Raw genomic sequence first — 17,383 nt, 5'->3', positions numbered from 1 at the left:
TAGGCCCAAAATGGCCCGAGAAAGTCCCGAACGACCCCCGAAAAAGTTCTGAACTAGTACTAAACTGGTCCTGAAGTGGCCCAAAAAAAAAATCCCGAGCTATGTCAACGAACAGCTGCTTCGGTTTTTTTCATTTGCAATACTTCCGAATACGTCTTGACTTACGCGCTTTGAGTGTCGGTTTAAACAAGGTAAAACTTAATCACTATTTTTTAACCTAATGACACGAGTATTTTTGTTGCACAAATTTGTCATTAAAATGTTCGTCATTTAATTACCAGTGGTAATCCGGCATAAGGATGTATGTATGGGTCAATACATGTCAAATCGGCCATTTTTGATTTGGATGCATTTTGGTGAGAGCTTTTCATTTATCATATAAAAAAGTTCTGCCGAAGAAAAACATATATAAAATCTCTTCGAAAGTTCAGAATTTAAAATAATTACAAAAGTGCTTCTGGTCTCGTTTTAAAGGTGATAAAGAGCAACATATTTAAGATATAAAAATAGAGAATTTTAGAATTTAAAAAACCGAAAAAGCTAAAACTCATACATATTAATTTTTCGTAAAATTTTTTTTAAACAGTATCTGTAATTTATATTATTATAAGAACTGGAATTTTCTCTTTTAGCAAACTCTAACCGAAAACTAAATTTAAACATGGTTGGATTTTCAGTTTACAAAATTTTTTTCAAAATTCAAAATTCATATCTTAAAAAAACAGCTTGAAAATTTCAAAATCTTTTACTTTCATTACGTGATAAACGAAAAGCGCTCCCCGAAATTTCAATGAATCAAAAATGGTCCATTCCAAACATTGGTCGCTTTGACATGGATTGACCCGTATGCATTATCATTGTTGAGTGGAAAATAGCAAAACTACAAAACGGGCAATTTTCATTTTTATTTGTGGTCCGTGAACAAAAAAAAAAAACTTAAGAAATGGTATTGTTTTTTTTTTTTACATTATTGTACTGTTCTCATTTTGTCTTGCTAGTGTACTTTTTTGAAAAGCGTTTTTTTATTCAATTTAAAACATCTGCACTCTTTAACGCCTAAATTACATAATTTATCTATATAAAGTATTCACTTTAAATCAACATACTACATACATATGTACATACTGTATGTTTGTATTCCCTAACAGACAAGTACTATGAAAATAGTTCACTTTTTACGTATCCTTTTCCATTTGGCAAATAAATTCAACGAATCCATAGTGGTAATCTTACATTAAACAAATTTTTACAATTTCACTTAAATTTCTTCAATTTACATTTAGTGTACATAATATATGTAGGCATATCTTTAGTATTACATATGTACGTACACATCTAAGCTTACGTAATTAGGACTTTCAAATAGTACTTATTACTATCTATATATACATACATATGTATGTATGAATGTATACTAACATAAAAACACATTTATGCGTCTGCCATGAGTGGTTGCGCCTCCTCAACTATTTCATTAATGGCGATTACATATTTTAAACGGTTTTTTTTCTACTTTTATTTTTATTTTTGTTTTAATTCTATGCAGCTTTTGACTAGTAGCATTTTTTGTTTAAGTTGCTCTTCATGCGCACAGCAAATACAGACATATATACATATTTGGATGCTACAATTTTTCAAACATGGCTTGGCTATACAGAAACATAAACACTTACTTACATACATATGTATTTCCTACATACATACTATATACTGCACACATATGTATGTTCATATAGCTCTGCAAAACTTTCTGTAAATTCGCATTGCTGTCTCAGTCTCAGAGAGCACAGCAAAAAATATGTAATTGCAAAGTTAAAACATTGCAAATAGTGAACTATTTAAATATTATTTTATTTTATTTATTATGTACATATGTATATGGTTGTTTTTAGTTTCTACTTCATTCTTAAAAAAGACGAAACCTTGGTGAAATATTCAAATTTTTGCTTTCCTTTTATTTGTTCTATTTGTTGTTTCTTCTAATTCAAATTCAATAGAAATGTTTCACAATTATTGTAGCTGTTGCTATTGTTGGGGGTGTTTATACAAGTTTTTCTTGCGCCCACGTAAGTCCTCACTATAAACCATATTGTACATTTCCCATGCTACTTAGTGCACCCTGTATGCCATTCAGGCGTAGACAGACGCACCACGCTGCGATCGGTTGCTTGACTTCGAACGCTGCTGAACACTCACTCACTTTGTGGTGTTTTTAGCTGCTCTAACTTACGCTCGGTGTAAAGTCACTTTCATTGTTTCATCTTATTTCACAGATGTCTGAGGTAGTGCTGTCCCTTGTAGTAGTTGTTGTCGTACATAAGTTGTAGTGATTGTGGAATGCGTCCGCGTCCTCAGTCGACTCAAGACCAGCCAGCCACCCAGCCGCCTGGCAAGCAGATGCTGCACCGCATTCCTTCCTAAAATCGCGTACGTTTGTTGCTGTTGCTTTTGCTGTTGTTGTTCATGTTGTTTTAAATATTTATTGCGTGCGTACTTGCGTGCGTGTATCGTATTTACCAGCCATTACTGATACTCTCCAATTTGGCTTTGGTCGCAGCCACCGCAGTGGCTGCCGCCGCCGCCGCTGCTGCTGCTGTTGAGGAGACGGTGCCGTTTATAGGCGGCAATTGTTGTTTACCCGCCGCCATAGCAGCCGCTGTTGCAGCGGCGGCAAGGAACGATGAAGACGTTGTAGCAGGCATAAAGTTGACATTGATATTTACGGGATGCACCACCGGCATTGACGCATAGTTTTTCTCGAGTAGATCGGCGCCATTGAGGAATGGCACTAGCACGTTGTAGTCAACGTTGAGCGGCACATAGTAGGTACCTTGGCCATGCAGCGCAAAAATGGGCACGGCAAAAGAGCGCGCCGCATGCAGATTAGGCGACACGTGCGTACTGCTGCTAGCTGTACTCAAGTGTGATTTGGCGCCTATCAGTCCTGTTGCGGGTGCACTCAATTCAGTTTTGATATCGGCGAAACTGAATGGTTTCTCATCGCGTCCGCACATCAAACTGGCGCCGACGTTGGTGCTTGTGGTGGTTGGCGTGCGCACAGACGGCAAAGGGCGTGTATCACAGTCGTCCATAGCGCTGTTGCTATTGACGCCACCGCCGACTGTCGCTGCCGCCGCCGCCGCTTCGGCTAACTTGCGCTTCTTCGCCATGATGGGGGCTATTTCCGGTTCGGTGCCGTCCTTCGAGTGCTCCGAAAGCGAGTGCGTATGCGAATGTTCGCTCTGCAACAGCGGTGGCGCCGGACAATGTTCGCTGGATGTCTCCTCGTCATGCAGCTCATGATTGAAGCGCTCTTTTATGTGATTTTTGTACTTGTAATTGTTGTTATGTTCAATATCATGTGACGATTCGGAAAAGTTGCGCATACGCGCTGACAGCAAGCTATCCGTAGTGTTGTGATGATGGCTCAGATGAGCGTGATGATTCAGCAGGGAGTCGCGCGGCGGTGGGGAATGCATATTCGACGTTTCGGTGTGTAGTAGCGGTTCACGCGACGATGACTCAAAATCGTGATTACTCGACTCGTTATGGTGATTTAAAGTCGCCGGCCCGGTAGAAGTTATAACCGGCGCCTGATGCGGACGCTGCGGTGAAGTATCCGCTGGCGCGCCACCCACCACCACTACCGCACTGCCACCGTTAGATATTGCCGCCGTCGTGCTGGTGGCATTACTCAATGACGCGCCCGTCGATAGCGTGGTACACTTGCTGGGCGCATTGTTCTGGCTGCCGTTGCCATTGTGCTCATGTACAACGCTAGTGCTTGTGCTGTTGGCGACCGCGGCAGCTGCCGCTGCGACAGCGACATTACGTTGCAATTGATTCAAATGATTGCGGAAACTCAAGTCCTTTACATCGTTGTGATCGTTGCTCTGCTCGATGTCCGAGTTGCCTAGCAAGTCACGCAATTGACACAGCGGCGGCGCCGTATGATACGCTTGATGTGGACTGCCGCTTGAGGCGCTCACGTTGTCGGGTATATGACAGTTGCGCGACTTGTAGCAGTCATCTGTTAGATACAAAAAGGGCATTAGCGTGTTTAAAAAAATGTGTATGTATGTGTGTATGTGCAAAGTTACTCACTTTTCATTAGCTCTACGCAATGCTCTTGCAGGCGCGCCACCAAGCGATAGCAAAACTCCTCCATGTGGCTTTCGTATAGAAACTTGGCGGCCTCCTTCATGCAGTCGGTGTAGCCCATGCGATACTCATTCTCCTTCTGTATGCACTCGTTTTGCAAATGCTTTAGGTGCCGGATGGCCATTTCGATAATCTCGGTCTTCTCTATGCGACCACGCCCCTTACGTTGATACTGCGGCGGAATGAGACGTGAGAGATCAGCCAGACAGGAGTTCATGCGATCGCGTCTACGCTTCTCAATGATGCGATGCGACAAAGGATCTTGCTGTTGGAAGGGAAAATAAAGGAAAACAAATTTGTGATTCGATTTGATATTGTGTTTAAGGCATATGTAAATATTACAAAATAAAATAAAACAACAATTCAAAAGAAGAAAAAGAAGAAGAAGGGATAGTGCGTTATCATTGCTTTATTATCGCCATGACCCTGGCCATGGCGCAACAGGTTGTAACATTATTTCACAATTCCAAAAAAAAAAANGGGATAGTGCGTTATCTTTGCTTTATTATCGCCATGACCCTGGCCATGGCGCAACTGGTTGTAACATTATTTCACAATTCTAAAAAAAAAAAATTTGCTTAAGTTACCATTTTATGCATTTATTGCTTTGATATACATAACTGCTTATGCCTAAATATTATATCTGTAGTTATGTATGTATGTGTATGTATGTGCATATGTATATGCGCTTGCGTACATGTAAGGAATTTGCGGTGTTTGAGGGGGGCGGTCAGGGAGCAGATGTAAACTTTTATTCAAAACCATTGGCGAAAAATATGAATAAATTATGCATGTATGTATGTATGTGCGTATGGAAGTACATAAAAATGCATAAAACTAGTTAAGCTAACTTATTGATCTTAGCTCATAAATGCTTATCTATATTTGTGTTCATTAATATATGTATGTATGTATGTGTGTATGTATGTATTTGGGCACCACAGTTTGGCATTCAAAGTTTGGATTCAAAAGCGGTCGTGTTCACAGTGCATTCATTCATTTGTTTATTTATTTTTATTTGAAATCAATTTCATATATGTATGTAAATATGTATGTACATATGTATGTATTTTTGCAAAACTATTCTGTAACTGTTTAGCGATTCTGTGCGATGATGCAGAAGAACATTATTTTGTACGAGTATGCGCGCGGCCGCTGCTGATCCACTGGGTGCAGAGGTGGTGTCAAACTAAATGCCATTTCCTCTTAACAACTTCCAGTTTTCTTCACTATTTACTTCCTGTCTTCTTCTAGTGCGCCACGCCCTGACTGCGCTGTTAGCTCTGAGCTCCCTCACCAAAGGTTTATTTTGTTTCGCTATTTTCTTTAATTTTTTGTTTTAGAACAACCAAGCGAGCAATAAGCCTAACGTTACGCTAATACGTGAGTAGAGTACGTATTAGTATTATAGAATTCTGATTAGTGCGAATATTTCGTTTGCGCTCATCGCTTGGGTTGCTAAATGTTGTTGTTTTTTTTTTTTACGAAAAAAAGTAAGGAGAATATTTACCCTCGAAGTTTTATTACGTCTTCCGGTAGCATATTCTGCATCATCCTCGCTGTACGCTGTTGCTGATGTGGAGAAATTTAAGCTAGATTCTGTGCAATAAGGAAAACTGGATACTGCTGCTTCGCTATAATTTGATTGATTGTAAAAGAAGGAGGAAGAATAAAGGTGAGTACAAATGAGCGTCAACGATTTGCTTTTAATATTTTTCAAATTTGATATGTACGTTAATCAAAGAAATTCAAATAAATATTAAAAAAAAATAATAAATTAATGAGTATTACTAAATATAGATACAGATATGTATGTATTTATGTAAATTTACAATATGGCGTGCATACAATACATACTTAAGAGTAGGTTTGGCATAATAATATAAACTATTTCTATAGCTTAATTAAGCGATATTTAACAAACACGTTTGTCTTTTATTTCTCTTATACCGTATACGGTATGTATTTCCACTATGCATTTAAATGACAAAAATTTTAATAACAAAATTAGGCATTACAAAATGCCAGGGACCGAGAACGTCTTGCAGTTTTGGTTTAATTCTACACTAGAACCAACTGTAATGTCAAGAACGTTCACACCAAAGAACTAAATGGGCAAACAAGTTTTGACAACAGTTTGAACGAGAACAAAAGGTTCGAGAACGTTTCCGTAAGAAAAAAAATGCGAACGAAGCTTTCGGAAACGTGATCAAGAAGAACAAACTTTCGGGAAAATTTCCAATAAGAACAAAATGAGAACGAAAGTATCGAGAAGAATTTCAACGAGGATCAAATAAGAACAAAACTCTGAGGAACTTTTTGCTAGAGAACAAAACGAGAACAAAAGTTTTGAGAACTTTACGTTAAAAAGGAGAAGGGCGTCTGCGTGTTTGACTGAAAAATAGTTTCAGTGAGAACCACGATCGTTAATTCTAAGACCTAGGTAATCTGGCTCATTTCAACCTCCAAATTGTCCATTTATGGAACAAAGTTTCTGTACAAGAAAAGTTCGTGTCTTAAGTCATTCGTTGACTTAATATGCATAGTTATCTTTCAGTTCTTTTCTGATTAATTTTAATATTCAAACATTTCGAACTAAAGAACGCTATGTGAAAAACGTTGTTCTCGCTTCTATTCTTCGCGAATACGTCAGAGAAGATCTGTTCCCGTTTCGTTCGCTGTCAGAAAGTTCCTAAGACTTTCTTCGAGAAAAAGTTCCTTCGGTTTTTTTGTTCCCAAAAAAATGCACCCTAATGAACATACATATTATGTATATTATCGGTTTAACTTCTTAGTAACTGAAATGAATGAAATGCGTGAATGTGTACATTCAACACGTTTCCAACTCGCCTGAGTGGTAGGTAAAATATTACACGTTTTAGAGACATGTGGCAAAATTCTTTGAAAACTGTACAATTTGCATGCAAAAGAACATACGTTTGTATGCACGTATATCCCTACGTATAAATGCCGGTAAGAACTCAATAAAAAAGCACAAACAGACAGTTAAAACAGTAATCATAGGTATGTATGTATGTATATATATACGACAACAAAGAAATACTGGGCCATGGAGAAATAAAAATTTAACGCGAAAACAAAAGACGTAACGGAAATAAACGTAGATATATTTGTGTATATGGGTATGTGCAACAAAAAATCTATAAATAATATATAAATAAATTCATACACATAGTATGTGTGACTATTTCGACATTAATTTCGTGAAATAAATCGCCTTAGCAAAACGTGAGTTACTTAAAATAAAAAATAATTTAAAAAACAACAATAAAAGCTAGAAATCGAAAAGCAGACAGCAAGTAAGCACGAGAAAGAATTGAACAAAAAACGGAAAAGATTAAAAACAAACTGAACTAATGTACTAAATTATATTATGTGCTTTCATGCATATGTATGTATGTATGTACATATGAATGTTTGTACACCTCGTTTCATAATTATAAGCGCATCACATATTGACAAATTTTAATTACTTTTCTTTTGGTTAATTCATTTTAGATATTTTTTTATTAAAATACAGTTAATTTTTTAACAAAAACCGTATAAATCCAAGTTACAAACTTTGTGTAATATTTAAGAAATAAATTCAACAAACTTTGGTAAAAAAAAAACGAGCTTCTTATTCTTAATTAGATTTGTTAGGAATATTTTAGGTGTGTAGCTTAATCACCCATCCAATTTTTGTGTAATAAAGTGCCAGCTTGACATAGCCAGAACTTGTCGTTAATTTTTGGTTTTTTTTCCAAATTACTTGTATGGAAGAAAATGTACAACACCGTCAGCAAAAAAAAAATCTCAAAAATTAAATCGAATTCCTAGCCACTACTCCTACAAAACTGCATACTGGAAGTTTTTCTAGAAATTCTGATTAAAAAGTTTTGAGATTTAATGACCCTTTTTTAATTTGGCGAATTTTTATAAATTCTTTACAAGGTTTGAAGCTTTGAGTTACATAAAAAAATTATCAAAACTTGTACAGCAGTAGTGTCCCTAATTATGTGGTCACCACTGTAATTATATGCAGTTATATGCAAATGATAATCAGCACAGCAGGCAAATTTCACAAAATTCCTATCTTCTTCGCAACAAACAATTTTGAAAATAATCGAAAACTTTGGGTTCATATAAATTAATCTTTTATTTATATACGTACATACATACATACGCACCTCTTTATGCGCATACTCTCTCCTTAATACAAGTGGCGCTAAAGTCGTTTCGCAAAACAAATAAGCAGAAAAGCAAAATTATTTGCATTTGAATCTCTCGCGCGATGGTGGCGTATTGACAGAATCGAGACGTTTCAAGTAGGAGGAAGCCGATACAAAGCAATATTGTACATACTTTAATACACCCCTGATTAAGTGTGTATATGTGTAAGTTAATATGAGCACAAACATGCATATGCTTTATACAAAAATACTGAGTACATATACATACCTATGTATGTATGAATGTCTGTATGTTTAATTAGCTATTAAGAGCATCTCATGCCTTTGGCGCTAAGATCTTTGGCAATTGACACGCGAGGAACATACAACATCAAAATACCGAGCGCATACGAACTAAAAATAGAATTAAAAGTAATAAAAATAAGAATAATCAAAAAAAATTAATTCTAAAAAAATAATCAACTGACAGAAATCTGAAGAACTTTTCAGAAGAAGCACCAGCCAGTAGAAAAAAAATATCAAGTTGAATAACAAACAAATAAATGAAATTAAATAAGGCAAAAGAAGGAAGTTTACATGCCCCTTTAGAAATTGTTAAAATCTGCAATTTCAAATATTTGCGACGACCATAAAACCGATCAAAAATAATCGAAAACGGTTCAACGGTGGTCCAAAGTTATCCGGTAATATTAATACCAAAATATTAAATTAAAAAAACCTTGCGATTTATTGACAATCTTCCTACTTCTTTGAAGTCGGTTAAAAATTCTCATTTTCGTTGTTGGTGTTTCCGACAGGGTAGGACTGTGATGTAATGTGGAACGATTTTCCGTCATACCTTGTCAAATTTGGTTTGGAGACAAACCGGTTTCGGCATTGTGCCATCTTCAGTGTAATTTTTTCGTTCTCGAAACACAAATTTGACAAGGGATGACGGAAAATCGTTCCACATTACATCGGTTAAAAATGATTTGTGAGCTAACAAACTTCTAACCATGATACAAAAATAGAAGTTAGTTTCATTTATTGACATTCCTTGAACAAGTTTATGACATTTAACGAAAATCATGCTACCGGATTCATTACCGGCAAAATTTTGGTTTATTTAAAAAAACAAAAAAATAGACATTAGTGAAGTTGGGTTGAAAATATTAGGTCCATTCTTTATATTTTCTGACTAAAGTCTGAAAAGTGTCAAAATACAAGAGCGGTATACTCTAAAAAATCTGTTTAAAAATGCGACTATAAATCGAGTATATTTTTGTTTATTTTTAAATTTTTTGGTAAATTTACACGATGAATATGTATTTTCCTCGATTACACATTTTCGTGTGTAAAAATCCTTTTTGTTAGTGGCTTTACACAATTCTAAGGGTGAAATCAAACAGCAGATGTGTATTTTGTAGCTTGTACACACTTTCTTAGTAAATTTACGCACGCCGCAGCAGCTATATTACACTCTAAAAAGTCCGAAATTTAAACAAACTATTCGTTGAATAATCGAGCATGGAATTTCGCGAATAATAAGGTGGGAAGTCAGTAACCAACCTTTTAGGTAGGAAATCTACACAATTTTTTTTTAGAGTGTAGCGTTCACTAAAAGAGAATAAGAGGAAAATGTAAAGGAACACAAAAACCACATTTTTAGTCCAAAGAATGGCAACACAAAAACTAAAGTGGCATGTAACTCCATTGTTTTTGGTACTAACAGTTTAAAAATTTTATTGAGGGTGTATTTTATTACACTCTTCCAAAATCTGTGAAAACCGCAGTGGTTAGAGCTTTTGTGAATTAAGGTAACGATATGTATGTATGTATGTTTGCTTGATATTCTCGCACTTACATGCGCGCATACATCATACATTCAGTATGTATGTATGTACACATGTATATCTGCGTGTTGTTGTTTACACATCGGCGTCTTGGCATATTAATCGAAAATGGTGTCAATGCTTCTATTATATTCGTACATACTGAAATACATATACATACTTACATATTTACACACTAAAGGAACTAATCAGTGTGTCTCTATTTCTGACTCTAAATCGAAAACAACAAAAGTGACCTCGTTTCTATTCGAATTTATGTCTGTGGACTATTTTGCTTGGCGTTGAACGTCATGGCGTATGAGTAATGTGTAATTTACATTTGGATAGAAATACCAATGAATGTGTGTGTATTGTCAAATTATGTATGTATGGCAAAGAGTTTCTATTCTTGAAACAGTCACAGCTGTTCACGTTTACATACAAATGTATGTATGTACCTCCGTAAATTTTGACAACGATTAAAATAGTCACACAGGCTTGCGAAGTTTAACTTTTACACTTTTAAAATAATTAAGTTATATTTTTTTTGAAATATCTACACTGAGGGAAATAATGCATAGTAAAAATGAAAACTTTATATTTGATTATCATTAAAAAATGTTCGTATTTAAAAATTGATTACGCTCGTATTTGACTGTTCACATCTGAGTATATATATTTAAGTGTACATACCCATCCCAAGCATGCAGAGACAGAGTGTCCAGACTTGGCGATTTCGCGCCAATTCGGCGATTTTTTTTGGATATCTGCGCGTAAAAAATTAGGAAATCGCCATTGGCGCTTTTTGGCGATTTTTGGCTATTTTTCCCTTCAGATAATTTTTTTCCAATTATAAAAATATACAAAACTTAGTTTTCCACGATAATTTTACAGAAGAAGCTAATGAACTGCGTGATAAACTTGACTTCAGAAGCATATTAAAAGACTGTCAAAAATGTTTACATTACCCTAATCGAAGGACTTTTGAAACGATTACCTAGTCAATTAAATACCATTAAAAATGCTTTGGTTTTGTCACCAGAAAAGTGTGTAAATCGCAAGAGGGCGAGTTTCAGGGACCTGCCAATTCACTATTTGATTTTGAAAGAAAGAAAAGCAGCGGAAACTGAATATATAAATCTTTTGACTTTCCCACGGAATAACTTTTCTCAGAACCATTCCAGCCGACTCTGAAGAATTTTGGATTATTGCTTACAGAGTGAAAACCGCAACAGGCAATAAAATGTTTGGAAATATAAATAATATTCTTCTTATCCTTGCAGCAGCACATGCTTTGTTGAGCGCATTTTTTTCCGTAATGAATTCAACAAAAACAACGATTCGAAATAGAATAAGGGGGAGGAAAGCCTTAATTCAATAGTTCGAATAAAGTGTTATATGAAGGCTAATAGTTTTTGCTGCAAAACGTTTCCAATATCAAACAGTATGTTATCATGGTTCAATAGCTCAATATATGACAACAACAGAAATGTAAATCATTCAGACACAATAGGTGATTTTAAAGAAATTGTGGAAATAGCTGATCTCGCCAAGCGTATTGTACGATTAATCATTTAATACGAGTTATAATAAATTTAATAATTGCGCAGTCCTATTGCAAAATGTGTTGAAACAAATATTTTTAAAGAAAGTTGTTTGTACGTCACTATTATATAAGTGATTTGTGTTATTTATTAATACCCTCTAAAGGTCTTATATTCGTTTTTGGTTTTAAAAACTATATTATAACAAGATCTCATTTTTAAAATAAAAGATTTGTTAAATCGATTTCATCAATTTTATAAAAAATAAAACTGACGATTTTTGGCGATTTTTTCAGAAATTGCGCTTTTTTTAAACAATATGAACGCGCCGACTGTTAGTGCTGCCACATGATATAATTTGGATACGACAATTATGTATTAACAGTAGTGTTGGGAAGTATCGAGTACTTTTGAGGATCGAGTTATTTGGCATCGATACTTTTAAGGATGGGGTATTTTTCAGAGTACGGAGTACTTTCTTTAAATATACACATGTTGGTAACATTTCAATACTTACAGGTCTATTCTGCACATTACCGAAGATTTTGTAACCGGAAAATTGTATTACCAAAAATGTTACCAGTTCTTGTTACCGTGATTCTAGGTACGTTGGTAATGCAGTTAAAATATTCAGCAATTCAGCTATGAAAAGTTGTGCAAATCCTGGCATTGCATATTTCACGGGGCAATAATTTGTTACCAGCTTATGAGATGGTAACAAAATTTACCGGTTATAAGAGTACACAGAATGCGGAAAGGTTTTAAAAGTTCACAGTAACTTTATTTACCGGTTACAAACTTTTTATTACCAGCGCAGAATAGACCTGTAAGTGTAGAAAGCTCACATGCTGGCAGTATTTTATTTAAATTAATATATGAATCCCAAATTACGTCAAATAAATTGCTAACTGTAATGTGCAATCATTTCTAAATACCGTTAAATGTAAATAAAACTCAGTACTTTTTAAGTCCATTCGGCACTTAATACTGAGTACCTTGATTCGATCCTGAGTACATGTATCAAAGCAATTAATGGAACAGAGTATTTTTGAGTACTGAGTACTTCCGAGTTCTTTTAAGTTGTGAGTACTTTCGAGTTCCTTTTATGAGTATTGAGTATTTTCAAGTTCTTTTGTGAGTACTGAGTTCTTTGGAGAAATCAGTATCGATACTTTTAAAAATCGGGTACCGTCGATCCTTTTGAGAATCGATTTCTGAGTACTTTTGGTATCGATACTGCCCAACACTAATTAACAGTATTTGAAGGCAACAACATATGAAATGAGAGCGAAATTATGAAAGCGCGACAGCAAGGCGAATTTATACAAGGTGGTGTTGATGCCGAACTTAGATTTTCGCCGCGGTACTTCCTAATGTCATAATGATGTGTCTTTTGTAAACAAGGCGAATTCATATTACAATAAACAACACTACATTTTGACATAAAGAAGCACCGCGGCGAAATTCTAAATTCGCCATCAACACCACCTTGTATAAATTCGCCTCTCACTTTTATCTGTCGCTTGGTTGTGGTAGTGCTCTTCTGGGGCACAAGTCGTTACACAAAATAATACTTTACTCATTCAAATTTATTTACAACCATGAAACGAACAATGTTTAAAAACAAATTGGTAGCCTACATTCCATAGAGTTACATGCTGTCGGTAAATACAATTTTAGGAATATTTGGATATTGTTTTTTTTTTTTGACGTAGAATACGTCTTACCTTAAGGTAGTTGTAATTTTTAGAGCTTCACAAAAACGCTTATTGCACGAGAACTAATAAAGCGATTTCAAAGAAAAGTGTGGCGTTTCAAGGATAAAATTCCAAACCTGTCGACAGATTCATTTTTGTAAATAACCAATTCGGTTTCTGTCGTAAAAACAACGGTAAACATTGCCTTATTTTGGGGTCAATTTTGAGCCTTTAAAGTGCTCTAGCAACTTATTGTTGGCATATATAACTTTCATTTTCGGGATATAGGTTCTTTGGAGCAGTAGAAATATTATCGGGTACAAATTTTATATAAATTTAACAAATATTGAGCATTTTAAGGCAAAAAATTGTTGAAAAAATTTGCAAATTTTTTTCATTACCAAAATGCTCGAAAACCGCTCGAATGATTTTGTTTTTGTTTTCTTTAATCAAAAATTCAAGAGTTTTCCTTTCGTTTGGTATATGGGAAGTATTGGTTGATATCTTCTATATATGTTTATTTTATTCAAATATATGGGCATAAATGATTTTCCATACAAAATCACCTCGTCATCATTTTGCAAACACGTGCACGCATTGGAAGCGTGGGAAGGAGACAAAAAGTATGTATGTGTCCGTAAGTACATATTTCGGGGTTTATCGGTATAATAATCGATACTTTGTCGGTTTTATTACCGATGTTTTTATCGATTTTGCTATCGAAATTTTTATCGATAATGTTATTGATTTTGCTATCGATATTTTCGGAACTTATCGATATAATGATCGGTATTTTTTCGATTTTGTTATCGATATTTTTTCTCGATTTTGTTATAGATATTTTGTTGACTTTGTTGTCGATTTTGTTATCGACACTGTAATCGATTTTATGATAGATTATTTATCGATTTTGTTATCGATATTTTTATCGATTTTGTTATCGATTTTATTACCGATATTTTTATAGATTTTGTTGTCGGTATTTTAATCGATTTTGTAATCGATATTTTTACCGGTTTTGTCATCGATATTTTTATTGATTTTGTTTACGATTTAGCTATCGATATTATTATTGCTTTCGTTATCGATATTTTCATCGAATTTGTTATCGATATTGTTATTGGTTTTGCTATCGATATTTTCGGAACTTACCGATATAATGATCGATACTTTTATCGATTTTGTTATCGATATTTTTTATCGATTTTGTTATCGATTGTGTAATCGATTTTGCTATCGATTTTGTCATCGATACTTTTATCGGTTTTGTTACCGATATTTTTATCGATTTTGCTATCGATATTGTTATAGATTTTTTTATAGGTTTTATATTCGATATTTTTATTGATGTTGCTATCGATATTGGTATCGATATTTTTATGGATTTTGTTATGGATTTTGTTATCGACTTTATAATCGATTTTGTTATCGACTTTGTTATCGATTTTGTAATCGATATTTTGATAGATTTTGTAATCGATTTTGTAATCAGTATTGTTATCGATTTTGCTATCGATTTTGCTTTCGATATTTTTTCGATTTTGATAACAATATTTTCATCGATTTCTTTATCGATGTTTTTATCGATTTTGCTACCGATATTATTATCGCTTTTGTTATCGATATTTTTTGCTTAGTGTGTGCTTTTGTTTTTTTACTTGGATATGCTCTTAACCATACCACGTATTCTACGTTTAAATTTAGCGGCTGTATCTCCGATACAGCCTGCAGGCCAAGACGAAGGCGCTGGACTGTACCTTTTTTTTGCTTTAGTGGGAATGAGTCATAGTATTTTGTAGAATCAGTATTGTTATTAATATGGCTCTTGACTTAAGTTTATTACTCATTGCAAATCTCTGGTGAGAGAGAGGATTATATGGGGTCCCTTGTTACATGGGTTCATCGAGGAGTAGCATGCATTCAGCAACAAGCTGTTAGAAGTCGCTTGAAACTATGTATAATGGCAATTCCATCGACACTAACTTAACCGCCAAAAAAACGTAAGCTACATTTTTTTCTTCAAATTTGTTTTCATGCAGAAGTACTCCTAATGCATCTGGATGCATTTCTGAATCAAAACTAAAATTATCTAAAAATGTCGCGTCAGTTTTTTGGGTGTTAGAGGTGGTGATCCCGTGCAAACATAAACTGCTTTCGTAGGACTCAAGTTAATATTTTTCCTACATTTTTCTCCTCTTTTTTTTTGTTGGCAATTACACTGATACACAAAAATTACCTTAACAAAAGTTAAATGAAATTGCAAATGTGAAGGGTTATTTTGTATCTACAACTAACCTGTAACCATTTTCCCTGGTACCATTTTTCTTTATTAGATATATCGTGATGGAACTGCTCGCCGTGATGATCGTCGCTAACGGCACCCAAATTTTCAGAAAAAAATTTACATGTCAGTAAGAAGTTTATCATGCGCGACATATTGCATCCCTTATTATTGTAGGCTGTTAAAAAGTTGATGAACAACTCTTCATAGTTTTCAGCTCTGTGGGTTCCAAGAAAATTACGAACGACATTTCAAAAACATGTCCTTGCAGATTTTTCGATCGAATTAAGTTTTTCTTCAAACTGTTCATCAGCCAATAGGTCTCTAATTTGTGGCCCTACAAATTTGCCTCTTTTATTTTGGCATAACTTGATTTTTGGGAATTTCTGTTGTTGTTTTTTTTTAGTACGACATTGACTTTTAACAATAACAAAAGTTATCAGGATTAACTGCATACATACACTCTGGGCATCTTCTCACGATGTGTAGAAACAACAATCACAAAAATACCGTTTTAATGTCAATAATAATTTAACGTTAATTTAGCAGAAGCACACTTTGGTAAGCAAAATATGCGTAATCACTTCAGTAAATTTTAACTGAGTAACAGTAAAGGAAAACTGAGGGTGATTGAATAAAACTAAGTATGAAAAACCAACTTAGTTTTGTTTAAAAAAACCACTGTTTATCAGTGTTATGTTCTACATTTTAACCACTTTTTACATTTATTGGTAAAAATAACTTTCATTTGCAGAAATTTTATTTTTCGCTTATTGGCACTGTTGATTCTCTTCAGGATTTTACATAATCACATTTTCATGCGTTGAACTAATAAAACCAGTAATTTTTAGCAAAAAAAAAACCGACTTCAACTCCCTTATAAAAAAAAATATATATATATATATATATATCTCATGATCCGCTGATCGGATCTTAACCAGATTAGTATGGGACCACCTCTGAGACACTACCTTTCCGATGCAAAAAGAATATCGGTTGACGTGGTCCAAAGTTATGCGGTAACATACATAAAAAAATAAAATAAAAAAAAAATATTCCGACGAACTGATAACCTCCTCCTTTTTTGGAAGTCGGTTAAAAATTAATTGAAGTTGTTTACACTAAAACGAAAATATTTCATATTCTCTTACCATTTTGCAAAATTAAAAATCCATCTGGCGCAAACAATCACGTTCTCAAACGATTGAATGCCTTGAAAAATCCCGTGTATGCTGCATGATCGTACTGCAAAACGCGTGCATTCATCATCGGCAGTTGAGAGCAGCAACTACATATGTATGTACTAAGTGCAACCAACGACGTCAAAAGCGCAAAGCTTAACGTCAAACATACTAAACATATATACCATACATATTGTCGTTTAAAGTACAAAACCGCGTATCAAGATAAATAATGCATAAATAATTTTGTAGAGAGTAAAAACACTCATATTTCAAAATGGTTCTCGCTTTTATACACCAATCGCATTTCTGGCTAGTATATTTCAGCACGAATGGATAAGGCTTGAGCCAAGAACTTCTGTGGGCGAATCCAATTTTTGCCGAAAAATGTCAGTTACGCGGTTTTGCAGAACGACGATACGTGGTTTTGTACTTTAAACGACGACGTGTATGTATGTATACAGACTCTTGACTAACCCCACTAAATTACGTAGCCGAAAACGTTTCGATTTCAA

General features: G+C 34.6%; 1 protein-coding gene across 2 annotated transcripts; it reads right to left on the bottom strand.

Moving 5' to 3' along the window:
- Window positions 1–1,013: 1,013 nt before the first annotated feature.
- cwo (transcription factor cwo) lies at window positions 1,014–16,974 on the bottom strand. 2 transcript variants are annotated; one of them, XM_017624523.1, is made up of 4 exons: window positions 16,839–16,974; window positions 5,672–5,795; window positions 4,105–4,426; window positions 1,014–4,030 (listed from the first exon to the last, which is right to left on the bottom strand). In XM_017624523.1, exons 3-4 carry the CDS (start codon window positions 4,376–4,378, stop codon window positions 2,514–2,516), a joined length of 1,791 nt encoding a protein of 596 aa, XP_017480012.1. In that variant the 5' UTR covers window positions 4,379–4,426; window positions 5,672–5,795; window positions 16,839–16,974; the 3' UTR covers window positions 1,014–2,513. The 2 variants fall into 2 exon arrangements, with proteins under 2 accessions (XP_017480012.1, XP_017480011.1); XM_017624522.1 differs by lacking the exon at window positions 16,839–16,974 and adding an exon at window positions 8,623–8,830.
- Window positions 16,975–17,383: the final 409 nt, after the last annotated feature.

The sequence above is a fragment of the Rhagoletis zephyria genome, unplaced genomic scaffold (assembly GCF_001687245.7).
Source record: "Rhagoletis zephyria isolate East Lansing unplaced genomic scaffold, Rhagoletis_zephyria_1.1 Rzeph_scaffold_03662, whole genome shotgun sequence".
Classification (NCBI taxonomy): Eukaryota; Metazoa; Arthropoda; class Insecta; order Diptera; family Tephritidae; genus Rhagoletis; species Rhagoletis zephyria.
This window is presented reverse-complemented; position numbering and strand designations above follow the sequence as displayed.

What these genes read in the sequence shown, in the direction of transcription:
- cwo (XM_017624523.1), bottom strand. Translation starts at nt 4,378, where the DNA reads ATGAACTCCTGTCTGGCTGATCTCTCACGTCTCATTCCGCCGCAGTAT. An exon ending in TTGCGTAGAGCTAATGAAAA is followed by an intron (nt 4,031 to 4,104) that starts GTGAGTAACTTT and finishes TGTATCTAACAG; the next exon opens with ATGACTGCTACAAGTCGCGC.